General features: G+C 47.8%; 1 protein-coding gene across 2 annotated transcripts in view; it reads right to left on the reverse strand.

Moving 5' to 3' along the window:
• Window positions 1–390: 390 nt before the first annotated feature.
• Window positions 391–27,140, reverse strand: part of LOC135897940 (poly(A) RNA polymerase GLD2-like) — a 114,409-nt gene continuing 87,659 nt past the window's right edge. For both annotated transcript variants that reach the window (XM_065426648.1, XM_070533513.1), the window contains 3 exons: window positions 8,960–9,006; window positions 5,984–6,227; window positions 391–593 (listed from right to left, as the gene is read on the reverse strand). In XM_065426648.1, coding sequence (XP_065282720.1) covers window positions 430–593; window positions 5,984–6,227; window positions 8,960–9,006 — 455 coding nt within the window. In that variant the 3' untranslated portion in view covers window positions 391–429. The remainder of the gene's footprint in view (window positions 594–5,983; window positions 6,228–8,959; window positions 9,007–27,140) is intronic.

The raw sequence follows: 27,140 nt of genomic DNA on the forward strand, positions 1-27,140 counted from the left end.
CCATCAAATCCATCTACTCATTGAATTGCGTCTGTTTGATAGTGAACTGAGTGGTACTAAACTCACTGGTGCACCTCTTCATTTTTTTTTCGACTTTCAAGAGTCATAAGCATCAGTTGCCGAACAGTGAAATCAACTTTCGAAGAGACATTGCCACCCTTCTTATCCTCGAGATCATCAGAAGGTGTTCAATGGCAGCATGTTTGTGGTGGCCCCCGCTACGTGGTGTGCGGATTTCTAGCTCTAAAAGCCGTATACGGCGAAAGTAAATTTTTTCTAAACATTCTGCAAACTTTACATTGGCACACGTTAAAACCAAAATTGAAAATAACATGTATGTATGGGGCTGTAATTTAAACATTTTTTCATTAAAACAGAATGCTACAAAAGGAAAACAGATGAAGCATTTTTCTTTTGTGTCTTTAGAAATTATGGCACATGGTGTACAGCAGTGGTCACTCGAGGCAGCAGGAGGCACTCAGGGCTGTGGCTGCTCTGCAAGTCCTGCAGGGTACTGTGGAAGGCACGTACAATCTGCTGGTAAGTGTCCCAGTTGTACACTGCCCGAGCTGTGTTGGACCGGTCAAAGGGTTCTGCAAATACAACAATGTTTTTCATTGTACAGGACTGCGTATATTTTCCACAGTGCTACTCGTTTCTGTGATTTCTCTAGAAAGAAAAAAATCACCACCACCCAGTTAGTAGAAGAGAAACCAGTGATGCAAGCTTGAAAGCAAAATGCTGTCGACAACATGCAGCAAATTTGCATTTTTCTCTTAGATTATCGACCAGTCTCTTCACCAGCACCTGTTCCACTGTTCGTCGTACACACTGCCTGCCATGGTGCACTGCCCTGAACACATGCTGTGTGCACACTTTCTCTAACTGACGTTCTTGCAGAAAGATGTGGTTGCTACTGCATTGCCTTTGAAATATTTGCAAGTTCCTGGTCACCGTAAGCCAGTAATCATTGATGCAATAGCAAAGGCTCACAAAATTGTTCTCTTCTTTGTAATGTGAAACTGATCTGTCCGAAAAGTAGTCACTGTTTCAACTGAGGCATACTTCGCTTCAAGTCATCAAGAAACAGTTTCTGGAATGTTGTGACCATACTAGTTGTGTGGTTGAGCCAGTCGATGACATGTGGTTTGTCACAAATCTTATATTAGGGGTGCCTATAGGGGTCTTATAAGCGGTGCGGGGCCAAATTCTGATGAATTAACGAAGGTTTGGTCTCACAGACTAACATGCACTTTGGGTGGCACCAATAGAGCTGTCCGAATTATCTGAATTTCCAGATTAATGGGTGTTGAATTAACGAGCTTTTCATGTGGTATCTCTGGAACTTTTCTTTTTGTCACCCAAAAAACTAGAACACCTCATCGGTGTGCCTCTTTTCTGAGGGCGAACAGGTAGTTGGGAGAAGGAAATAGCCGTAGGTAAACACAAGTTTTCGGCACAATGCCAGCCAGCCACCATGGAGACAGCCCTACAAGGGGACGCTGCAGGGCCTGTAAAAACAGGTCCTGTAAATGCCAGCTGTATGTTAACAGAATATGACATAACCTAGGTTGGCTACTCACACAAGGTTAACCCTTGCTGCCTGGAAGATCGGAAGTAATACAGAAGTGAGTAGGAGACAGGAAAGTAAGAGAGAAAGACGAATTGGAGAAGATAACAAGAAAAGGCAACTACCGATTTCCCCCGGATGGGTCAGTCCGGGGGTGCCACTATGTGAAGACAAGGCCAAAGAGGTGTGTTGCCTTTGCAAGGGGCCTTAAAGGTCGAAACGCTCAGCATTGGCTCAACCCGCATGATCCCCTTTTCCCTGGACACGGCGAAGCCAGGCACGGTTAAACGCGGGAAGGGCCAACCCTCGTGTGCTCAGGAACGTGGTGACGCAACACACTAAATGCCTGCTAACGCAAACGCCCCTGCAGGGGTCCTGTCATTCATGTCATGACACACATGACATGTCAAGAAATATGTCATTCATGTCATGACATGCACACTTTTCATCTCATGACATTTACGTCATGTTATCCAAGTCAGGTCATGCATGCATGCCATTCATATCCCAATATACACTAAGTTAAGGGAACGACCATGATTGCACCATGTCATTCATATCATTTATGTCATGACATAGGGTATATGCCGTAACAAATACCGTATTTACTCGAATCTAATGCGGACTTTTTTCCGATAAAACAATCCAAAAATTGCATGTGCGTTTGAATCGGGTACGACTCTAAATTTGCATTACCATATTGCCATTGGCATTTCAATATGGCCGCCTCGCATGCGCTTCGAGCCAAGCTGCCGTAACTTTCTCCATCTGCTGCAGTACCTGTGCTTAGGAAATGCTTCCTTTGGCCTAGGTTAGTGCACTGTCCATCTTCCCGTTTTCTGCATTTGCTCTACGAGCATGGAAGTGCCAACTACAAAGACATACCGAGTTCATCACGATACCGCAATTAAAAGGAAAGTGATCACGTGTGCGGAGACGGATGGAAATGGGGCCGCATCACGGGCATTCAGAGTTCCTTAAACTTGCTTGCGAGACTGGCGCAAAGAGGAGAGGCGTTCTACACCGGCGGCTGCTATGCACAGCACAGCTGTGCGGCCCCTATCTTGGAAGCAATCTGCGGTGGAGACAATAGTCTGCGCATCCAGGCGCACCACGCTGTTCTCGTCGTTTAGTTTGCGTTGCAGCGAGAGGCTGCACAAAGATAAATTAGCATCCCTCCTGCTACCGCACTTCCCCACTCCAGCGTTTAAAGAGTTTCCGCAGACACTGAGTGAGACGTGTTCATGCTTGTGGGCGCATGACACCGTGCTTGCTAATTTAGTTCGTAAGCGAATGTTTAAAAGTTTAAACGGCCGATAAAACTACTATCCTTAATTTTCGTATAGCTGTCTACTAACTTGTTCGTGTAATCGATGCTTCGCCTTTTGCACGAAACTGCGACTTTTTCTATATATTGCAACTTCAGTGCCTTGAGAGCAAATATGTTTTTTCCAAGTGAGAGAAAGTTGTATTTCTGTATGAAAGAATGAGCTGCGTTTTACTGTAAAGGACTTTTCTTTCTTTAAGTCACGGCAGACGGGTACGCGTTACAATAGAGGGCATTTTTTTTTCTTTTTTTTTGGTCACGAAAAACGGGTGCGCATTACAGTCGAAGGTGCGGTAGGATTGAGTAAATATGGTATGTCATGACATGTCATTCATGTTATGTGTGCATATCATGCGCCCTTATGCCTCTTTTGATATATACTGAGCCAAAGAAATGACCACGACAGCATCACAATGTAGGAGGCTTGATAAATCGGTAGGTACACTCAGAACACTTGAAGATCGCAAAGAATGCCTTGCATTATTGGCCTCGAGCTCCACCACTGGAAAAGCTGGCGCCACCGTCGGCGTGACGTGCTAAGAGGGATCACGTGGGCATAGCGGAAGCGTCGGCTGCTTCGGGAGTGCCGAAGCGAGCTGAAAACGAGTTTAAATTCCCTTGTACGCTGCGGTCCTCATTTAGTGGCGAGATTTTCCCGCTTCGAGTGTCTCCTTTACAACGCTGGGAAGCACTACAATAGGTAGTGGCTGCCTTTGAAGGCGCGCAGCATGGTAGGCATGCTGCTTGGTGCCGCAGTGCCGGACGTACGCAACGGAGCCCGGTGTCAGCCTTATTCACACGTAGCCGCAGGACAAGGAGCTGTGTGAAGCTTGGCTCGCGAAACATAAAACCGGCAAACAGTCATCGGCTACAACTCGGGTATGCAGCAAGCACAGACGCGAGGAAGATTTCTGCTACGGCGCCGGGTCTGCGATGTTCAGAAAACGCGCACTGAGACGCTCGCGCGAATCCGCTGCCCGACTAATGTCATGACGGTTTGGTCTATGAACTTGTCGATGCTATAGATACTATCAAGTTCAGTGGAGTGGAAAGGGAGTGGTAAGAAGCACATTAAAAAAAGCATGGCATATGGTCATGTTTGTGTTATGAATTCTGTGCACTGGAAAACAAAAAAGAAGCAGTGGAAAATCGCACGCTGAAAACACCAATAAACATACAGTGCGACGCAACTCGAGAAATAATATTGAAACGTCCAAGAATTTAGAAGAAAAAGAAGATTGAATCACCACGACGGCACATCACGTTGAAGTCTCTACAATGAAATTATTTTTGAGCGACTCTGATAGCGCCCACGCAACAATGGTTGCTTGTATACTGTCAAATGCTCATATTCTGTGGCCAAAAGCTCATGGCACGGTGCGAAAGCGCGCACGCGGCGAAAGCGAAACAGTGCGCGGACAAGCATGCAGACGCGCAGTCGGTCGCTGCGAATCTGCGCGACTGCTGCGTTGAGGCTTCATTCTATTACACTACATTTAGTTATTCAAACACTATAAGAACATATTTCACATAGTTTGCTCTCAGCGTTTACCCACCTTTCACGCAAGAAAGACGGTTCGGAAGTCTCCATCGCGGTGACAGCGCGCAGTGGCGTTCACTAGTACGTATTCGGTAAAGAGATAGCGTCTGTAAACGAGTTTGTGATTTCAGTTTGCCCAAGATTATTATTTAGACAGTTAAAAACTTCTCTCGTTTCGAAAGTACTTACAGAAGTGTCCGGGAGAGCTCGCGCATGGTGTTTTCAGTGAGCGCTGACAGCAAAACCTATGAGGAGCGCGCCACGTGATCCCTCATACTACGCCAGCGAGGCGCTTCCGATAGATGGCGACTCCGTAACTCCTCGCCGCCAATAAGTAGGAAGGGGATGACGCCAAGCTGCTAGCCACTGCAAGTCGACCTCCTCTGAAATCACCCTACCTTCTCTCCGGGCCCTATCTGTACATTTACTTTTTGGGAGTAGAACCTTTATGGTTTCGACTTTTTCAAAACTTTTCTTAGTACACAGTAGCTTTTAGTGGTGCCTTGGTCACCACCGACCCTGTGCTCTCACCACGCACTCTACAGCCTGCTTACTCCTACGCACTTTCCGTGCGCTCAGCAGCTAAAAATTACCACTTGCACATCACATGGTGAGGGTCTAATTCTCATAGGGTTTTCCTTCATACAGTACATTTAATGACTAGGCTTGAAGATGGTCATGTGATGATCACTTCTAATCCTTTTCTGTCCTCTATTCTTGGTGCTCGCACTCAGCACGATTAATAGCCAATATTAATAATATTAATTAACAGCCAACAGCAATTGTGTCCATGACACAATTACTGTTGATTCTGTGGACCAACTGGGACTCCAAAAATTCTCAGTGCCTAGAGTAACGTTCGACAATTGAGAAAGCAAAAAATCAAGCTGGACCTTCTGTGGCACTCTCGTGATCATAATTGAAAAGTGCCGTTATGTAAGTTGAGCCTCTTATTGTGCAAAATTTTAGCAGCATCCTCATTTATTTACAAGGCCGGCATTCACACTGCATGGTGTCAGAAAGGACCGAGTTTTATCCTGAGCTGCCAAAAACACATGCATGCACCACACACAAACCAGTATTGAAATTTCTCTAAATATCCTTGTTGGAAATTTTGTCCTTAAGCTAAGTAGTTTTAGCAGTGCCATGACCACAGGGCATTGTGATTTGTTTGTTGCTAGATAATGTGATTCACAGGAAATAAAGAATTCTGATGTGCTCGTTAAGACTCCTCTACATAACTTTTCTTTATTATTTGGCACTTGTAATGTCAAATAATTTTTTTTTCCTTTGCACGTGCAACATATTAGCCTTGTATGAAGGTCATGTAATATTTTATATGTTCAATTCACGAGAAAGTCTGAGTGAGTGAAAGTCTGTAGTGTAAGTGGGCCTGCCCTAGTCTGGTTCTGGCAAGTAAATCCAAGTTATCCTGGCTTAGAAGAATTTTGGCGAGTCTGAGTCGGAGTGAGCCTTAAACAAGAAATATATTTTCAAAGTAAGTCCTATGGATGGCGCCAACCCCTTGAGCAAGAAGTACTTGTACCTTCAACGCAGACGTACTTCCACTGGGAGCGCGCCGTGCCCGATGCACCGACCACCTCCGTGCGGCTGATGGGTGCGCCCAGTCGCACCGAGGCACAGCTGCGCGAGAAGCCAAACCGGTTGGCAAAGTAGTCGACGAAGCCCACAAACAGTGCACCCAGGCTCTGGGTGTTGGCCGAGCGCCAGGGCGGCAAATCCTCACCCAACCGGAGCAATCGCACGTCCCCGTCACTGCGGAACTTGCTCTGCATGTAGAAGTCAGTGCCAGCCATCGTTACACATGCGATGCGGTATCCTTTCCACTGTGCGCGGCATCGGAAGCAGTACAGCTTTGTTTTCCTTGTCTCCACTTGCTTATTGACTAAGCCTGGGCATAATTTAAATCTCGGTGCCCCGCACCTTTTGTGTGCCGATCTTTCTGATATGCGTACGGAGCTCATACACTGTGGCGGTGCATTTCATAAGCAACTGTACACGTTTGTGCAGCGAACTTTATATCCCCACATCCACACCATTGCTATGTGTTTGCAAGCAACTGCATGTAATTCAGCCATTTCACCACTGGCTTGCTGCACTACAGTTTACAAGCTTCACTTTTCCTTCACAGCAGCAATGAATTTGTTTTACACTGAAACTGTGGATGAACACACTTGGTTGCACGGCAACACCATTTCAATTATACAATTTTTATGGCACTTGGAAAAATATTGCTATAATCTTACAATTCCCACGATCCATAAAAAAACACAATTACTGAAACCACTACAAACGTATAAAAATTGTGATGATTAACGGTGAGTAGAGTCACCAAGTCTTTAAAGGGGAACACCAAAGCAAAACACTAAAGCATTACTAGGAGAGAAAATGAAGGTCAAAGTTTTGGTTTCTCAATTTCGCGCTGAATTCTCAATACCGGTACGTCACTGTGATGTCACAGATTTCAAAGTGCTTTTTTTATATTTCGGCCGCATTGGCTCAGTCAGCAAAAGTTCCCCATGCTCGCCATGTTCAACCGGTGGGCAAGCACAGTGTGGCACTTGCGTATCAACAAGGCCCACAACGCCAGAGCGAGCCGGTGCTTTTGGGAAAGAGGTGTCCGTAGTTATTGCGCTCACCAAGAGGCACATGTTTGACATTGTAAAAGAGTAGTTTACTGAAGAAATCATTTTTTCCCTTTAGCATCCTTTTAATGGCTTTCTGCACCTATTTTCTCTAAACAAGTAGGCATTTCTGGAATACGCACAAACTTGCATCTCCTTTCTTCGTGTACACTGTCGACCGTTGCAAGTGCTTTTCAAGTGTCTTTGGCAGGTTCATGGAGACCGACTCGGTGACCGTGTACTGCGCTGTACCTTCCTTGCTCTGAGGAGTCTTTTGAAAACTAGGAAATTCTTGGCCCACAGTAGTCATTCCAAAAAAAAAAGCTTTTTCTAAATTCTAATCACTCTGAATTTTGCATCGACTGTGATTGCATCAGCAACATTCGACCGTAATGAGGCTAAATATACTTGGAATTACAGTTAAACCTTGATAAGCAAAATAGGTAAAATCAGCAATTTGCTTTGTTATATTAAAATTTCATTGAATTGAAATTCAACCTTTTATGCAAATGAATACAGACGCCGATCGATTTTTCTTGCACTGAAAGGGGCTGTAGAATTTTCCTAATGATAGTGCAATAGAAAAAAAAAAGCAAACTTGAACGAGAAAACAATTCGTATTGATGAATTTGGGAGTTGGCAACGAATGAGATGGTTTCGTGCATTGTCAACGATACCTTCACACAGGCGGTACGAATTAACTGAAGCCCGCCACGCTTTCGCATCCACTCCACCCCCATGGCTGATAATGTCGCCCGCACTGGAACGACCCTATAACGAAAACTGCCAGTAATGGGAAGCAAATGCTTGGTCTGCCTCACGCTCCAACGGGTCACCAAATTCGAGCTTACAAAACTTTCGATACTAAACGTGTGGGAAGACAGCCTACATGGTGCCATGCGTCTCGACACAGCCACTCACTGCACAACCCGCAGATTAGCTCTAAAGCAGAGTGCGCGGCTGCGTGTGCACTCAGCCGCACTTGCAATCATGTGCAACCACCGCCGAGACCCGCACTAGCTTACCCCCCTACCCCTCGCGTGCACTTGATCACATTACCACGACGGAGCTCCCCTCCCCATCTTTCCCTTTGCTCGCAAGGGGAGGCAGCACTCGTTCGTGAAGTCACCATCTTTCTTTCTCACCCTCAGACACTTTCACTCGCAACTAAAGCACAAAGTGCGTGGGACGCAATAGGATCTTATCGCACGTGGACTTTATATGGAACATGATGCGGCTTCCCTTCCGGCATCGCTTTTGTTGTGCTGTGTGTGATTTGAGAGGTGCGTTTGCAAGCACCTGCTTGTAATTCAATCATTTGACCATCTGTGCCCACAAAAGTTTCCATTTATTGTCTCTGCATTCCTTTGCTGCGGAAGTGAAATTTCGTTACATTGAACTCGCGTTATACTTCGTTATACACTTCGTTATACAAACACTTCGTTATACTGAGGTTCTAAGTACATGGTGTTCTGTGGACAAGACGTTATGAAAGGTTAAATAATTCATTATATCGCAAATTTCGTTATGCTGAAGTTCGTTATATCGAGGTTTACCTATATACGAACATTAGGTAGAATGATGCTTTACATCAACAATTTTGTTAAAGATTCTTACATCGAGGTATAACTGTAACACCTGTACAGGAGTGCCAAGTTCATTTTCTTTTTTGCTTACTTGTACAACAGCTGTTGCGTGCCTTTCCTTTCTGTGCAAGGCCATACGCTCAAGTGCATTATCAGTGTGACATGGGATTTGTGACAAGTTTTCAAGAAATGAAATGCAAGCAAGACAGATGACGATCGGGGATGCCACTTCTGCATACACATTGAGGTGAGCAGAGTCAAGTAATGTGTGCTTTCTCCTTGTGCACTCACCGGCTGCATCTTTTGAAGGCTTGGCAGAACGGCCGGCTCACAGCCACCTGCATCAGAGTAAAAGCTGCCATCAAGCAACTACTCTATCAAAGTAATGTCAAAACTGCGAAAGCTAAACAGATTTTTGCAAGGGTAATTTTCCGAATAACGTACAGTACAACCTGGTTTCTATGTTTTACCAAAAGAATGCGAGAAAAACCAAACTAACTGAATAAACGTACTACCAGAAGTCACTAGAAAATTTGGCAGACTCAAATGTAGATGAGATCTAGGTAATCCGAAGTGCTGCGCAAATCGTGTTGGCCCAAGATGGCAACACGCACCGAGCTGGCGGGGCACGAGCGGCCCGAGGCACATGCCGTCGTTTTTGCGGCTTTGGCAAGCTTACAGCTGCTCCGCACATTCGGCTTGGCTTAGCAGCTTTATCGGGCAAGGCATTTTGGCAGCAACTTTTGATGTGCTCACTTGACGGGAATTGTTGTAGCATGAGACTCCGACGCACATCAAGCTGGTGGGGCCCAAGCAGCACGAAATGTGCGTTGTCGTTTTTTTATTGGCCAGAGCTAAATGCAACACTCATTTCATACATTTTACACCACCTGCAGTTGGGAAGAGTGGCCCGATTCGGTTATCGCTACGGGTGTGCAAGCACTCGAATATCACCAAACCTTGTACATTGATAAGTCTAGAAATGCGTATGTGCACCAAAATCTCACTTGTGTAAAATGCAGCTGTTAAAGCACCTGAAGTGGACAAATGTGATACACTAATGAACAGAACAGCAAACATTCAAATAATTTGATTTGTGAATCGAACATCTACTATTTGATTTTTTAAATTTTCGATAATTTGGGGTAGCGACCCACACAATGCCACATGTTGCATGTGCCGTGTGGAACCCCTTGTGCTCGATGCCACCCAAGTGAGCGTTTCACTTCGTTTTCAGTGCAAAAGAAACACTGAGCACACAGCGAATGGGCCACCCCGGCTGATGCAGTGGCAGACTTTGTCACTGCGAGAGCATCAGCTCGATGTGGGGATCACCCACACAGCGGTGCCACATCAGCAAGGTCTGCTTATGTCGGCACAAGGTTCATCCAGGTTGACAAGACCAATCAAAAGGATAATGCGATGCCGGAGAGACAAGGAATGGCAACAAAAACTGCGTATATTTCTAAAAGTGCAAATGCATGCGACAGGCATGCAGATCATGTTGGATATGCATTGACGAGCTTCACACTGCTTCAACAGCCATCAACGTATTTGGGACGTGTGATCTCTGGACTGATTACTGATAAGCCACCCATGTGAACACATTAGCGGCAAGCGTTCCACGACGGCCAGCAAAGATTTTTGTCACGGCTACACTGCCTAGGCCATTAGGCCTAATCTGCGAGGCTTCGTGGGCGTCAGCTACTAAAGTTATGGTTTGGTGCTGAATTGAATTGATGAAAATCTACTTGCAGCAGCCGCACGACACTTGGAAAGCTAACAAACAGACAACAAACAAAAACTAGTGCACTGGATGACAACAATGTTGTTCACGGACGTCATCTTTGCGACACACAGTACTGCATGATGGTCTCTCGTTTCCTATGCCGTTCATACAAGCACATTGGTCCCCTTTTGTACATGTCACAAGACTACCTTTCGTTTTAAATGGCGGGTGTGACAGCAATACTTTCTATGAAATAAAAGATTGCCACAAAGCGTAAGTCTGCTATTAAACTGAGAACCTCATTGGTATTCAGAGCAACAGAACGTCCCCATCAATTAGTTTCAGAGAAAAGAAGCAGTTGATCCTATTCAACAGAAGTTCCATGGATAAAAAAATTATTTTCCGGACGTTCATATAGAAAAACTGAGCTGTAACCAATGCTGACATACAAATTTGGTGTTTGTTTTAATAAGAGTAGACTACACTATATGCAGAAGAAACCCATTGATATTCTGGAAAGTATGAACCGGTAAAACATGAGCATAACTCTATCGGGTCATTTTTTGTGTTCTTATTTGCAAACATTGGCACACGGAAAATGTATGTATATCAGGAACGTATTGACACGTGTACTTATCTTTATCAGGCAACCACGTTTCGCTGCCTAACAAATGTAATCGCACAGCGTGGGACGCGCCTGCGTGTATCCGAAGTTTCTGGAAAGTTATCGATGCTTCTATCCGCTGTCTGTTGTCACCGAACCTCATGTTATCTGATTTCATCACCTGACACGAATGGTGTAGAACTTTGTGGAAGGCACGCGGGTCCGAACGATTAGTCTGGAACATTTGACGACTGCTCTATAAAAGCCGACGTGCTTGACCCGCTGATCAGATTTTCGACGATCGCCGACCGTGTTCGCCGCTATCGTTGTGCTATAAGTGCAGCCTGTTTTGTGGGCACAGGTTCGCCTAATAAAAGTTAGTTTTTTCGTTCACAGTATTGCTACTGTGTTATTCAACGTCACCACCACGTGACATGTGGTGGAGGTGCTGGGTAAGTCCGGTTATGAATGGTAATTCTTGCCGTGCAGATTCCAGTCGGCGCAATGAGGTGTCCACCAGCGATCCGAATTTAGGGGCCCTCCTATGCAGTCTTTCCCTTCTTCAACTGGGCGGCGATGTGTCCACTCATTACGGAGTAATCGGCCCCTGTGTCGACTAAGGCAGTGACTGCGTGGCCGTCGAGAAGCACGTCGAGGTCGGTGGTTCTTTGTCTGGCGTTGCAGTTGGGTCTTGGCGTCGGATCACGGCTGCGTCGTGTTGAACTGAAGCTGGTACGTCGCGTCGTCAAGTCGTCTTTCATCGGTGTTGTCTTGGCTTCCTGACTTCGTAGGGACGGCGGCGTGTCGTCATTAGGTTGTCGAGATGGTTTCTTCGTCGTCTTCGTAGGCGGCGGAGGATCTTCATCAGTTCGACGAACAGCAACTGCACCTCCACCGGTTGCTGCTTTTAGTTTTCCGGATATGGGCTCGATGACCGGCCCCGGGCTGGGCCAGTGTATGGTCGGCGCTGCAGCGACAGGTAGCGGCCTGGTGATGGCGAACGCGACGGTCGTCGAGAGTTCCATTGACTAGCGGCGAGGTAGTCGGCGATGTCACGTGGGCGCTCTCCAAGCTGTGGACGCGGCGCGCTGACGGCGAGCCCTCTCAGTCCCATGTCGCGGTATGGGCGTCGGCGACACACATGGCCCGCTTCTCCGCAGTGATAGCAGAGCGGGCGGTGGTCGGGGGCTTGCCAAATGTCTGTCTTCCTCGCGTAGGTGCGCTGGGCGACGGGTGGCCGTGCTGGCGGCGGCGGACGACGGAATTGCGGCGTTGCAGGACCCTGGCACGGTCGCGGAGGGGGGCCTTGACGGCGTGCGATGGCGGCGTAGGTCATTGCGCCTGGCTGTGGCGGCGGTAAGTGAGGTTGCACCTCAGGAACTCTAATTGCTGAACCTCATCTTTCACGATGTCGGCGATCGAGGCCACTTGAGGTTGTGACGAAGGCAGGACCTTGCGCAGTTCTTCGCGCACAATGGCCCTGATGGTCTCTTGCACGTCGTCGGAACCCAATCCTTGGATGGCGTACTGCGGCGTGAGCCCCTCGTGGTTATATTGCCGGATGCGCATCTCCAGAGTTTTCTCGATCGTCGATGCCTCTGCAGAAAACTCAGCTACGGTCTTTGGTGGGCTACGAATAAGTCCGGCGAAAAGTTCTTGCTTGACACCCCGCATCAGGAAGCGGACTTTTTTCTCCTCCGACATTTCCGGGTCGGCGTGCCGGAAAAGACGGGCCACCTCCTCCGTGAAGATCGCGATCGTCTCGTTTGGCAGCTGCACTCTGGTTTCTAGTAGTGCTTGGGCTCGCTCTTTTCGCACGACGCTTGTAAACGTTTGCAAGAAGCCGCTTCGGAAGAGGTCCCACGTCGTTAAGGTGGCTTCTCGATTCTCGAACCAGGTCCTGGCGGCGTCTTCCAATGTGAAATAGACATGCCGCAGCTTGTCGTCGCTGTCCCAACCGTTAAACGTAGCGACCCTCTCATACGTCTCCAGCCAGCTTTCTGGGTCCTCAAATGTGAAACCGTGGAACGTCGGTGGCTCCCTGGGCTGCTGCAGAACTATTGGGGCTGCTCCGGCTGCCATTGGGGCTGTCTTCTTGGTCGTCTCTGGACGAACTTCTCTGGCGATCTTCTTGGTCATCTCTGGTAGAATTCCGTGTTCCGGGGGCAGCTCCTGTAGCCGGCGGCTTGCTCGATGTTCCGGGACGGCGCTGGTGTTGTCTTTGCGGTCCGGGCTTGGATTACGGCTTGTCGGGGGCGTCCGGTACATGAACGTAAAGCACCTCCACCAGATGTCACGTGGTGGTGACGTTAAATAACACAGTAGCAATACTGTGAACGAAAAAACTAACTTTTTTTGGGCAAACCTGTGCCCACAAAACAGGCTACACTTATAGCACAACGATAGCGGCGAACATGGTCGGCGATCATTGAAAATCTGATCAGCGGGTCAAGCGCGTTGGCTTTTATAGAGCAGTCGTCGAATGTTCCAGACTAATCGTTCGGACCCGCGTGCCTTCCACAAAGTTCTACACCATTCGCGTCAGGTGATGAAATCAGATAACACGAGGTTCGGCGACAACAGACAGCGGATAGAAGCATCGATAACTTTCCAGAAACTTCGGATACATGCAGGCACGTCCCACGCTGTGTGATTACATTTGTTAGGCGGCGAAACGTGGTTGCCTGATAAAGATAAGTACACGTGTCAATACGTTCCTGTTACATACATTTTCCCTGTGCCAACGTTCGCAAATAAGAACACAAAAAATGACCCAATAGAGTTACGCTCATGTTTTACCGGCTCATACGTTCCAGAAAAACATGATTTTCTGGCACCGACGTTTAGTACGTCGCCAAACTGCGATCGTATGATACATCTTCGGCAACTAGATCCCACGTAAACAAGAAAATGCACAAGGTGCTTGCAATCAAGAACAATATTGTGAGGCTCGAGGGCGAATGACTGAAGGCACACAGGCACTGTCTCTTGGTAATTACACATTTATTAACGATAGTAATGGAAAACACTGCGGTGCAACAGGGCCACGCTTGCACACACACAAAGAACGGTCATTCCACAGGCAACACGCCCAGTCCTCCACAGTCTCTGCTGGCGTCTCACCAGGCGCCCTCTAGTAGGTAGAGGACGAAATGCTAAACGGAGCAGCTGTGGGTGCTCCCATCTGTCCAGAGTCACAGGAGATGGGCAGTACGGGATGGCTGACACCTCACATCCCACCCCCTCCTTGGAGACCAGTGGTCGTAATGTTCGGCAGCCTCATCCGATTTCAACAATGTGTCGTGCTTATCCTATGCTGTCTCAGCATTGTTTTCAGGCACTGCTTTGGGACTTTCACCCACCTTCTTTTTTTGTTCACTGTCCTTTCTGAATTGCTTTGCTATGTGGTTAAAGACATCTTCCTCCCTCAGGCGCTTCATTTTTTGCTTCTCCTTAGGCTTGGCTTCAGATTTGCCCTCTGACTGGGCTCTCAACGCAACCTTGGGGTGGGTCGTGGCCTTAGGTTGTGCCTCACCATGGGTCTCGGGCTTTGAGCTTTAGGATCTGGCAGGGCTTCAAGTTTGGCTTCAGGCTTGGCATCAGGCTCAGGCTCAGCTCTGATCTCTGATAGAGCTTTAGAGTCATGAAGGGCTTCAGACCCGGCCTGTTCTTCAGACTTGGGCTGAAGATTGGACTCGGGCTGATCATCAAATTCAGGATGCACTTCAGGCTGAGGATGAGCTTCGGACTTGTGTTGGGTTTCAGGTAAAGTTTGGGCTTCAGAAACAGCTCCAGCTTCAGAGTGGTCTTCACACTGGTCTTCAGACTTAGCTTGGGTTTCCAACTCGGACTGTGGCTCAGACACCAGGCTTTGCTTTTACTTTCGACTTGGGTTCGGCATAATGCTGGCCTTCAGGCTTGGAATCGACTGTGTCCTTTGGCTGAGCTTTGGCCTTTTGATGAGCTTTCGCCTTTGCAACTTGCACTTTGGCCTTATTCAGACTGGTGCTTGACTTCAGCCTTCAATTATGGCTCTGCTTTGGTCTTAGTAGATTTGTTGTCTCGTTTCTTGATTTTTCCCTGATGCTTTTCTTTTGCCTGCTCTTTCTTGGGCTCGTCAGGTGGTGGAACAACCTTGGTCTCAGCTGCTTTGATGGCAGCCACGTCATCTTCTGACTTGTCCTTAGACATGGCCTTCTTCTTCTCCTCAGGTGCCGTTTTAGGCTTCACTACTGGCTTTCGTTCAAGTCGGTCAAATGCCTTGAAAAGCACGTCCTTTACCTCTGCCATTTTCCGTCTCCGTACATGGCCTTCAGGCTTCTGTGGAGCTTCCTTTTTCACGGGCAAAGTTTTGTCAGGCTTTCTCACTGGGGCCTCTTCCTTTTCCTTCTTTTTTGATGAAACCTTGTCTACAGTGTTCTTGTTTTTCTTTGTGACAGGATCGCTTTTGGGTGTGCTGTCTCCTTCCGAAACAGTACTAGCATCTATGTCGGGGGTGCTCAGTCCTGCCTTCATCTGCTTCTTCTTGTCTGCTGCTGCTGGTGGTATTTGGCCCTCCCCATTGGCCAGAACTGGGCTTTCCGAACCCTCGTCTGTTGTGGAGTTGCCTGAACAGGGGTGGGACTCACCGACACTGTTGTTCTCAAGAATTGGTTCACGGCATGCCATGGACAGCCATGGTGGTTGGTTGTTATCTGGAAGGGGTTCGAGCTGTAGGCCTCCAGTGGTAAAGTGCATTGAAGCCAACAAGGGCTGGCTGTGAAGAAATACAGCATTAGACATTCTTGGGAAGAGGACGGTCTTTATGAATGGGTGGTGAAGTTCTGTGGGTTTTGGTGGCTTCCCAACGAGTTCTGCCTGAGCAGCTTTAAACCAGTCTTCTCCAAGGATCAAGGGTAGAGGGGGTACTGGAAAGCACTGTCACATCTACAATTGCAGAGATGGGCCCAAGTGAAATGCAAGTCGACATTGTACCTGCAGGCATCACTGTACATCCCCCCACGACAGAGATAGGAGGCTTTGTTCAAGGTGACAAGGCAGATGATGGGACATTGGGAGTATAATCTTAACATGGGAGTAATCTCTCGACAAGGCAGATGATGGGACATTGGGAGTAATCTCAACATGTTCCACGTAATATATATCTATATATATATATATATATATATATATATATATATATATATATATTGTGAGGCAGCAGTTGTCACTATGCTTATTCTGAGTCGAAGATGCGGCGAACCAATCATGCCCACAGCATGGATCACACTCGAGAGCCAGCCCCACAAGCGATGATGAAGAAGAACCCCATATGAACCCCACATGATGATGATCATGTACAGATGACAAAGAATAGCTTATAAATGGCTACACCAATATCCACTCGTGCGAGAGCGGCCATCCTGGCTGCAATTCAAAGGGCCGGTGAACGCCTCGCCTTCGTACGGGAAACATGGACAACCTCAGTGGCGCGGCAGCGGCGGTCATTTGGAACAATAACTGGTACCACGCGATAGTTCACCGGAGAAGTCTGCTCCAAGACTTTGTAGGGGCCAATGAACCGAAGCTGAAACTTGTCACACAAGCCAGGAGTACGAACTGGCATCCGGAGTAGCACTTCGTCGCCAGGGCGGAAACACATGACGCGATGAAAGGCGTCGTAATGCTACTTGCGAGCTGGTGACAACGCAGAATGCGGGACACATATTCTTCACAAGAGGATGGACACTGATTGACAGTTGGCACGAAGAAAGAGACATCAAGACAGGAACAGGGCGAACGACCATAGACAAGGTAGAATGGCGAGTAACCGGTCGTGCATTGAACGGTGGTATTATACGCAAAAGTCACAAATGGCAAAATTGCATCCCAGTTTCTGTGATCCGGTTCAATGTACATGGCTAGCATGTCTGACAGCGTGCAATGAAATCGCTCTGTGAGGCCTTTAATTTGCGGATGGTAACTGGAGGTAGTCTTGTGGGTGGTTCTGGAAGCTCCGAGTACTTCGTCTACTAGTTGCGAGAGGAATGCTTTTCCACGGTCGCTCAGGAGGACGCGAGGAGCACCGTGGCGCAGTATTGAGGATTGAAGTATGAATGCAGAACTTCAGAGGCTGAGGCAGAACTCACACAAGTTGTTTCGGCGTAGCATGTCAAGTGATCAACAGCTGTCAGAATCCATCGTTTACTGGTGAGAGTCACAGGAAGAGGACCATACAGGTCAATGCCAACGACTTCAAATGGTTGCAACAGACAAGGAACAGGTTACAGTTGTCCGCTTGGAGCTGATGTACAGAGCTTTCGACGCTGACGTAAGGTGCAAGAAGCGACATAACTCACTACACTGGCAGACCATTTAGGCCAGTAGAAGCGACGTTTGATGCGGTCATAGGTTTTCTGGAAACCAAGGTGACCAGCAGTCATGTCGTCGTGAAAAGCCTGCAGGACATGAGCACGTAGAGAGTGTGGCAGGACAGGAACCCAGCCTTGACCATCAGGGTGATAGACATGACGGTACAGGACGCGGTTGTCAATCATAAATTGCGTCAGCTGTCGACGAAGGCGGATGTTAGGCGGGCGCGAAGCTCCTTGAAGGTGGTCTATGATGCGCCAACAGTAAGAGTCCTCAAGTTGATGAGATTGGAAGAATCTGTTGTCGTGTGTAGGCATCTCGTCTACAGTGGCCAACAAGAAAGCATGTGAAGAGGGGTCGTGCGAAAGCTTGTCACGGATGGTAGTTGGAGGTCCATTGCATGGTGTCGTAGGAAGCGGACAGCGAGAAAGTGCGTCTGCATCCTGGTGTTTTTTTCCGCACTTGTAGGTGATAGTAAAGTCGTATTCTTGCAGACGAAGGATCCACCGACCAAGCCATCCAGACCAGTTCTTCAGCATCAAAAGCCAGCATAATGCATGATGGTCTGTAACGATGGTGAAATGGCGGCCGTGAAGATAAGGTCAAAACTTCTTTACAGACCCAACGATAGCTAGGCATTCCTGCTCCGTGATGGTGTAATTCATTTCGGCGTTTGTCAGAACGCGACTTGCGTACGCGACGACCCTCTCCCCTAAAGTGTCGTCTCGCTGTAGGAGAATGCCACCAATGCCGTGACCACCAGCATCCGTATGCAGGAGGGTAGGAGCAGCTTCATCAAAATGGCGTAGTACTGGTTCAGAAGTGAGAGTGCGCTTCATATGGGCGAACGCAGATTCACATTCGGGAGACCACACAAAGGGAACATTAGAACCCAGTAATTTGTGCATAGGTGACGCTATTGAGGAGAAGCCTCGTATGAATCGGCGAAAATAGGAAGCGAGGCCTAGGAAACTACGCAAATCTTTGGCCTTTTTGGGACGAGGGAAGTGCCGAACTGCCGAAACCTTGTCAGGGTCAGGACGAATGTCATCTTTGCTCACAGTGTGACCGAGTACCTTGATCGTCTTGCTCGCAAAACGGCATTTCTTGGTGTTTAGCTGAAGTCCAGCGTTGGCAAGGCATGTGAGAACTTCATCCAGACGTTGCAGGTGCTGAGAGAAGGTTGACGAGAAAACAACAATATCGTCCAGATAGCACAGGCAAGTCTTCCACTTCAGGCCACGAAGAACGGTGTAAATCATGCGCTCGAACGTTGCAGGCGCATTGCAGAGGCCGAATGGCATGACATTAAACTCGCAGAGCCCATCTGGTGTTGAAAACACTGTTTTCTCCTTATCGTCCTCATGCATAGGTATCTGCCAGTAGCTGGAACGCAGATCGATGCTGGAGAAGTAATCGGCACCTTGCAGGGAATCCAAGGCATCGTCTATTCGCGGCATAGGGTATACATCCTTGCGTGTGATCTTGTTAAGTGCTCGGTAGTCGACACAAAATTGAACAGAGCCATCTTTTTTCCGAACCAAAACAACGGGGGAAGACCAAGGGCTAGCAGAGGGGCATATTATGTTCCATAGGAGCCTGTCGGTGACGTTCTCGTCAACGACTTTCCTCTCGACTAGCGATACGCGATATGGTCTATGGCGCACGATGGATGTACCATCTGTCTCTATCCGATGCGTCGTAATTGAAGTCTTCCCAACAAAGCTGAATGCGCGTCAAACGAAGCTTCATGTTTTTGGAGCAAAGCAAACAATTGTTGTGACTGCGAAGGTGTCAGGTCGGAACTGATGGCAGCTGCAAGAACTGAAGGAGATGCGGCCCATCCGGTACAAGGAACTTCAGAGGAAGCTGGTTTAAAGGAAACAACAGATATAGACTCCGATTTAGTGGCGCAAGCCAATGTAGTGCCTTTAGGGATGAGAATCTTTTCAGATGTCGGGTTTGTAGCGTAGAGAAGTGCAGAGCCATGATCAAACCTAACGAGCCCTGATGCAAAGGCTATCCCTCTTGCGAGACAGCGTGCAGATGGTAATACGAGCACGTCGCCGCAGTCAATCACATCAGACATGATAGTAACAATGCTTTGATGGCGAGGAGGTAGCGCGGTATCTTCTGCAGCAAGCAAGTGAAGTGGTGCATCATCTGCATGAAGAGAATAGGTCGTGTCGGTCATGTGGAGAACGCGTTGCCTACAGCAGATGGAGGCGGAGGCTGGAGAAAGAAAATCCCATACCAATATGAGCTGCTGGGGGCACGAACTTAGCCCTGCAAATTGTACGTAATGCAGAAGACCATCGATGGAAATACGAGCAGTGCACATGGCGACAGGTCGAATGGCGGCACCTTGAGCAGCGAGTAGCGTAGGTCCATCATAGGGGGGTCATAACTTTCCGAAGTCGCGAACACAATTCACGGTGAATGACTGAAACACTAGCACCAGTGTCTATTAAAGCTTTTACTTGTACACCTTCTACTACTACCACTATCACATAGCACGGACGCGATGGAGGAATTTCTGTCCTGTCGTTGGATGCAGCTTTTCCTCCAAAAGCTGCGTAATTCAGTTTTCTGGACGCTCGGCGAATTGAGAAGCAGGTCTCAGTAGGGACGTAGAGCGGCGAAGGGGTGACGGCGGGTGGCGTCTCGCAGGACGGCACGTCTGAGCCGTCTGGCATGCTACAGTAGGTGATGAAGAGCATCCGCGCGGTGGACCAAAAGGACGGCGTTGGTCGTGGAAGCTCCCTAGACGTTGGAATGTAGCTCCAGGCAAAAAGTCATCCCGTTCGTATACGTCATATTTGCGACGCTCGTCTTGCTGGCGCTTGTGGCAAAAACGTGCTATATGGCCACGATAGCCGCAGTAGTAGCAGATGGGACGAGGAGGACGCCACTGCGGATAGCTGGTTTGGGTAGGTGCGCTGGTAGTCATGGAAGCTATGTGGGCCGGTGTTGGTTTTGGAGGCATTGGTGGAACTATGACTGGAGTAGCTGCGGCTACTTGTGTGTACGTTGATGGGGCCCTAGGGGTTAGAGGGTCCGTGTACGCTGCACCAACCATGGACGCCAATTCCTCCTTGATAACGTCTCGCAGATTGGTATCGGAGGCATGAGAAGGCATAGGCCCTGCAGCTAAGCCAAGATACTGGAGCTCTTCTCGAATTATTGCGTGTATCATTGCTCTAATGTAGGGTTGTCGGCGGTAGAGTTTGCAGTGGTGTCTGACTGCAACCGCACTGATTCGAGTTCGTCAAGGCGCTGGCAAGTAGCGACGATATCAGCGACAGTAGCGGGGTTCTAGATGGCTAAAGCATTGAAAGCAATAGCTCTGATGCCTTTGAGGATGTAGCGAACCCTGTCTGATACGGTCATGGCCGTGTTCACGCGTCGACAAAGAGCAAGCACATCCTCGATGTACGACGTATAAGATTCACCGGGTTGTTGCTTGAGAGTATCAAGTGTCTTTTTTGCAAGGGCGGAACGAACAGCTGGTGTGCCAAAGATTTGGTGGAGCTGCTGTTTGAAAGCACCCCAGTTCGTGAAATCAACCTCATGGTTGAAAAACCAAGTCTTCGCTACTCCTGTCAGATAAAAGGCGACGTAACGTAGCTTGGACGCATCGTCCCAACGGTTAGCCGAACTCACTCGGTCATAGTCATCCAGCCAATCCTCGATGTCTTCACCGTGAAGTCCAGAAAACAGATGATGATCACGCTGGTGCCCACTGACAACCCAATACGGAGAGGCTGGGGTAGCCGATGCCGAGATGGTGGAAGTAGTAGTGCCTGTTGGCTCGTCCTGCAACATGCTGGCGGACAGCTGGCACAATCGGCAACCCGATCATAGCTCCAGCAGGCTGAGCGGGGAGTCAGAGGATGGAGGATCGAAAAGAACACTCCACCACTTGTGACGCAGCAGTTGTCACTACGTTTATTCCGAGTCAAAGATGCGGCGATCACATTCGAGAGCCAGCCCCACAAGTGATGATGAAGAAGAACCCCATAAGAACCCCACATGATGATGATCATGTACAGATGACAAAGAATAGCTTATAAATGGCCAATATATATATATATATATATATATATATATATATATATATATATATATATATATATATATATATATATATACGTGGGCTGATCCAGAACTAAGGTTCCCATCAATTTTAGAAATAGATCACGTTGTTTATTCTCATAGAAATTTCCATCATTGGAAAGATGAAACGTTGCTCCATTTTTCTACATAATCGCCATCTTTTTTATGCATTTTTGTAGAGGGTGCTCCAGTTTCTGTATCCCAATGTCGCAGAACTCCGCCGCCAACCCGTTGAGGAAGCGTTCCACCTCTTTGACTTCTTCATCGCTCCGGAAGCTTTGGCCACTCAAATGTTCCTTTAACTTGGGAAACAAGTGATAATCACTAGACACGAGGTCTGAACTGTATGGTGGGCGGGGCATGATAGTCCACCCAAAGCTTGTCAAAAGTTCCTGGGTTTGACACGAGACATGAAGTCGAGCATTGTCATGAAGCAGCGTTACACCGGCTGCAAGTCGTCCTTGCCGGCTGTTCTGGATAGCTCGCCCGAGTTTTCTTATTGTTGCACAATAAGTGTCCGAGTTGATTGTTGTCCCATGTTCCATGAAATCGATCAGCAGAAGGAGTTTGTTTGAACTCTGCGACTGGTAACTCCGGGTGACGCCACTGCTTGGATTTTTGTTTCATTTCGGGAGTGAAATGAAATGCCCACGTTTCATCTTCCATAACAATGGAGTCCAACAATACTTCCTTATCTTCTCGACACTTTTGAACAAACTGGCGAGCACAGTCAAGGCGTTTTTCCTTGTGGTCTGGTGTCAATAGCCATGGTACCCATCGAGCACAACACTTGTGATACCCAAATTTTTCAGTCAAAGCTCTTTCCACTGTACCGTAAGAACTCCCAGGAATCTGAGCAACAAGTTCATGGATGGTGATCCTCCTGTTTTGAAGCACTTCGTGTTGGAACATCTCGATAACCGCCACCGAAACTGACGGTCTTCCACTCCGTTCTTCATTGTGCACTTCCTTCCGACCAGCACTAAACTCCCTGCAGCACTTTCGGACATGTTGAATCGACATACATTTGTCACCATACACCTCTGTCAACTGATGATGAATATCAACGAGTGAAGTGCCTTTGATGTGCAAAAAGCGAATTACGGAACAAATCTTGCACTTGGCGGGATCAGCAATGGGAACATCCATATCGGACGGCTGCTGAGCCAAGAATGAGTGGCACAGCGAAGCGCAGCCGGGGGGAATCGAGAGTGAGGAAACAGCCGCGAGCAGCCGTGTGGCCGGATTTCGCCTCGCAACTTCCCTTGTGGCTGGAGCTCTTTGGGAACCTTATTTCTGGATCAACCCTCCTATGTATCTATTTTTTGTGGCCTCATTGTTGAAAAACACTGCCAATATTAGGTAACCATTAATAACATTAAAGCACCAAATATCGCTGTGCCAAATGCAAGATGTCACAACTTTGTGAACTGCATCTGTTCTAAAGCGACCATGTACAGCCTCTACAACGAAGCATTCGGCACCTTTTTTGTTACACATCTTGCAATAGAGCAGGCTAAGCATGTTCAGCAAAAAGAAAACAATTGTTTACTGCAAATTGAAGAGATGCTTTGTGGAAAAAATAGCTAATTTCTTTCTACACACATTATCCCACAAAATGTGTGACCTGCAGCTCATCTAGTGCCAACCAATTTTTGAGGACCTGCAAAGCCAAAGAGTAGCAAAACCCATCTCACGATGACTGTCGATGGTAATGCATTAGCACTGAATCAATATGGTGACACAACGTATTGCCACCATCAAAACAAGCTATGCATGAGGCGTGTACAGAAGCAGAAGTCGTATTTCACACCTCCCAAATAACATTCAGCACCACCTCACACCACCACCACCACCACCACCACCACCACCACCACCACTGCCACGAGCGTCGCCAATGCCACGCCGGTGTGTGCAAATGAGAAACGCGACATGCGGCAAATGGGCTCCCCTATTGGTCTTCTTTCTGGACACGCTGTGCTGTCTAGTAGCACTGCCGAGAGGTCCATGACTGGCACACGACATGAGAGGTGCGGCGCACCGGTGCTTGTAAACACTGAGAATCGTTCCCTCACTTGTCTCATATTAAGTCGCACGTGTCCATTGACCCAAGTTGTCGTGAGGTTCATTGTAGAGAGCCACATACCCAGTGCATTTGTGGCACAGCCTGCAAATGTGTCGGGTTGCTGACTTTGAGGAAACCTTGTGAGATGGGTTTGATTCTGGTCAGCATCAAATAAATTTAACTGATCTTTTTCATCATTGTACAGGGGCACATACCAAGCGTATTTGTGGCACTGCTCACTAAAGCATTAACGTGAAAGGCATTAATTTAAGAGTGGCACATACCCATATCTGCCAACCTGGCGAGATCTCAAATCGGGAGACCTTTTATTTGTGCCAACAAGGGAGGGGGGTTCGCTCGAACCTTAAAGCAGTGTTCGATGAGTCTTTTTGCAAGGACCTTGCAGTAGCAGACTTTGCTCACTTCAAAAATTTGTCGGAGTAGCTTTGCTCAAAACATGGTCCAGACTGACGGTCCTTCACTACCAGCAGGTGTTGGAGGGTTGTGTTGTACATTGATGAGCAGAACTCAGTCCTAGTTTTTCGCGCCGTGCTAAAAATCCTCTCATACTCTGCGTTGCTATGCGGTATCACGAGTAAATTCAGCATCGCCTTAGCAACTCGGTGAAACACGTTTTCCATCAGTGTTTTTCATTTTTCCAACCAAAGACCACTGCATGTCCCACCTTTCTTCATTAAGAATGTCCTCTGGAAGAGTGTACGGCTGTAGTGTGGCAAACTCAGCTTCGAGAGCATCTAAAGCGTCTCCAGCAGATTCATTGGAATCTCTGGGCAGCAGCTAAGGGAAACTCTGAATAAAGAAACGAAGACTCTAGAGCAATGCCTGTGAAATAAATTTCAGGTTGGCCACCTCTGCATTCTTCATAGTTGCGTTTCAGAGTTGAATCTACATCTATAGCGCTTTGCCTCATCGCATTCCGGAAATATTTTTCGTAGAAGAGGCCCAACATAGTTGCTGACACTAAAGGGTAGGTTGTGTTTGACGAGGAATCCCGTAAACAGGCAGGCACTCCACACGTATGACACTGTCGTTGCATTTGTTCCAGAGAAAGTTCACTATGTTGCCTTGCTGCTCAGCAGTGTGAACATAGCTTTTATGCCTCGCCGTGGAAACGTGCAGTTTCAAGTTGTCGTTGACACCGTGAGACACGCTGACGTCGCATTCAAACATTCTACAATATGCAAAATGTTCTCCTTTTCTTGATGTCCAAAAGCACGGAAATTCAGAAGTATAAGTTCGCAAAACTTCGGCAAATACCTTTTCTTCGGCTTTGATAGCGCCATGGCATCAAGCACACAAGGATTCAAACTTTACACGGTGCACCGCACACAGACAACATAGGAAACACTAATCATATACACAAGCAGCAGCACCAAGGAGGAAGGCATACATGAAATGCAAGAACTACATTGGCTCTGGCTTTGGTCAGCTTACTAGGCGCTGTAGTCGGCTGCTTAGTCGATGATACCGATGGTGCTAGTGCTGCCGTTGTTGGTGATGCTGACGATTACGATGTGGCTGTAGATTCCGCGGTGCCGGTTTCACAAAAACCATTATTGCGCAAACAGAGACCACTTTTCCGGAGATATAAGATAGTGATCGTACAATCTGAAAGTTTAGTAAAAAATCAGGAGTCTCCCGGGCAAATCGGGAGGGTTGGCAAGTATGCACACCCAGTGCATTTGTGGTGCAGCTCACTAAACCATTGACGCGAAAGGCATTTACTAAAGAGTGGCACATACCCAGTGCACTTGTGGCACAGCCTGCAGACGTGTCGGGTTGCTGTCCCTGAGGAACCCTTGTGAGATGGGTTCAATTCCGGTCAGCATCAAATAAATTTAAGCAATCTCTTCTATCACTGCAGAGAGGCACGCTCCCTAGTTACCCAAGCTGGCGTCAAAGATATTAATTGAAGACTGGCACACACCTACTGGCACATACCCAGTGACCCAAGTTGACATCAAAGAGGTTCATTGGAGACACGGCACAGACAGAGTGGCAAATGCCCAGTAATCCAAATCAGCGTCAGAGCTTCTTTGAACAGCGGCACCTACCCAGTTCCGTGCCTACAGTGACCCACGTCGCCATGAAGGAGGTTCATTGAAGAGTGGAACATACATATTGCCACATTCACATTGCCACATTTAGTGAGCCAAGTTGGTCCAATGGTTGGTTTTGAACCCTGTTATGTCAGCACAGAGGCGCCATTCGACAATGGATTACTAAAGATGATTGGGTTTTACACATTTATTGAGCCAAGTTGGTCCGATGGTTGGTTTTGAACCCTGTTATGTCAGCACAGCAGCACCATTCGACAATGCACTACTAAAGATGATGGGGTTTTACCCATTTAGTGAGCAAAGTTGGTCCAATGGTTGGTTTTGAACCGTTATGTCAGCACAGCAGCACCGTTCGACAATGGACGACTAAAGATGAAGGGGTTTTACACATTTAGGGAGCCAAGTTGGTCTGATGGTTGGTTTTGAACCCTGTTATGTCAGCACAGCAGCACTATTTGACAATGGACTGCTAAAAATGATGGGGTTTTACTAGCCAAAAGCACGATCTGATTGTGAGGCACGCCGTAGTGGGGGACTCCGGAATAATTTGGGCTACCTGGGGTTCTTTAACGTGCAGCAAAATTTAAGTACACGGGTGTTTTCGCATTTCGCTCTTATCGAAACGCAGCCACTATGCTCGGGGTTCAATTCTGTGGCCTTGTGCTTAGCAGCCAAACACCGTACATAGCCACTAAGCAACCATGGTGGGCGACTGTAGCAGGAAAATTTCGTTCGGTCAGTCGGTCGGTTGATTACTGTACTTACACAATTGTAAGTCGACCACTTTCTTTAAATTTGAAATTCTGAAGTTGGGCGGTCGACTTACAATCGAAACCAAAACATGGCCCCGCCAAAAAAGCGAGACCAACGGGAGCTACAACGTAGTTTACAATTTTATGTTTGATCTATGATCTTACCCGTATCTTTTCACTATCCCGCGTGTTTGTTCGCTTTTCGGAAGGGTTTTGCAGCATTTTTTATAGTTTTACAGTGCATGCAATACTCATGGGGGGTGTCGATGGTTGATGGAAGTGCCGCTGTTCCCTGTTTGCGGCGGCACCCTTAGAACAACAGCGTTTGCGGCGAGTATCGGTAGTTCATGGAAGAGCAGACACCGCTCGCGGGTTTCTCTTTCTCTGTTGAAAGGTATTGGCATTGGTTTGACGCATTCCACTTGACTGCCAACTACGCGCTACTTCTATGCTTCCCCAGTCGTCATGAGTGCTCCAGGCCCACTAATCGTTCGGCACTCATTCACAGCAGCGTTCAAGAGGGCTGCCATCTTTTACGCTGAAGAAACAAATCAATGCGCAGCGGGTCGCAATTTCAATGTTTCTGTACGGGTGGTGCGAGAGTGGCGACTGCAGCGAAGCGAAATTTTCACCTGTGACGGCAAGTGAGGAATTTCCCACAGCCCGAAGTCTGGATGCTTTCCGGAGCTGTAGGCTAAGCTTGCGGCGTACGTCACTGAAATGCGTGATCGGTCCCTGCCAGTGAAGTGCGACATGGTCATGAAACAAGCCCGG

This window comes from Dermacentor albipictus, chromosome 2 (assembly GCF_038994185.2).
Source record: "Dermacentor albipictus isolate Rhodes 1998 colony chromosome 2, USDA_Dalb.pri_finalv2, whole genome shotgun sequence".
In the NCBI taxonomy this organism is placed as follows: domain Eukaryota; kingdom Metazoa; phylum Arthropoda; class Arachnida; order Ixodida; family Ixodidae; genus Dermacentor; species Dermacentor albipictus.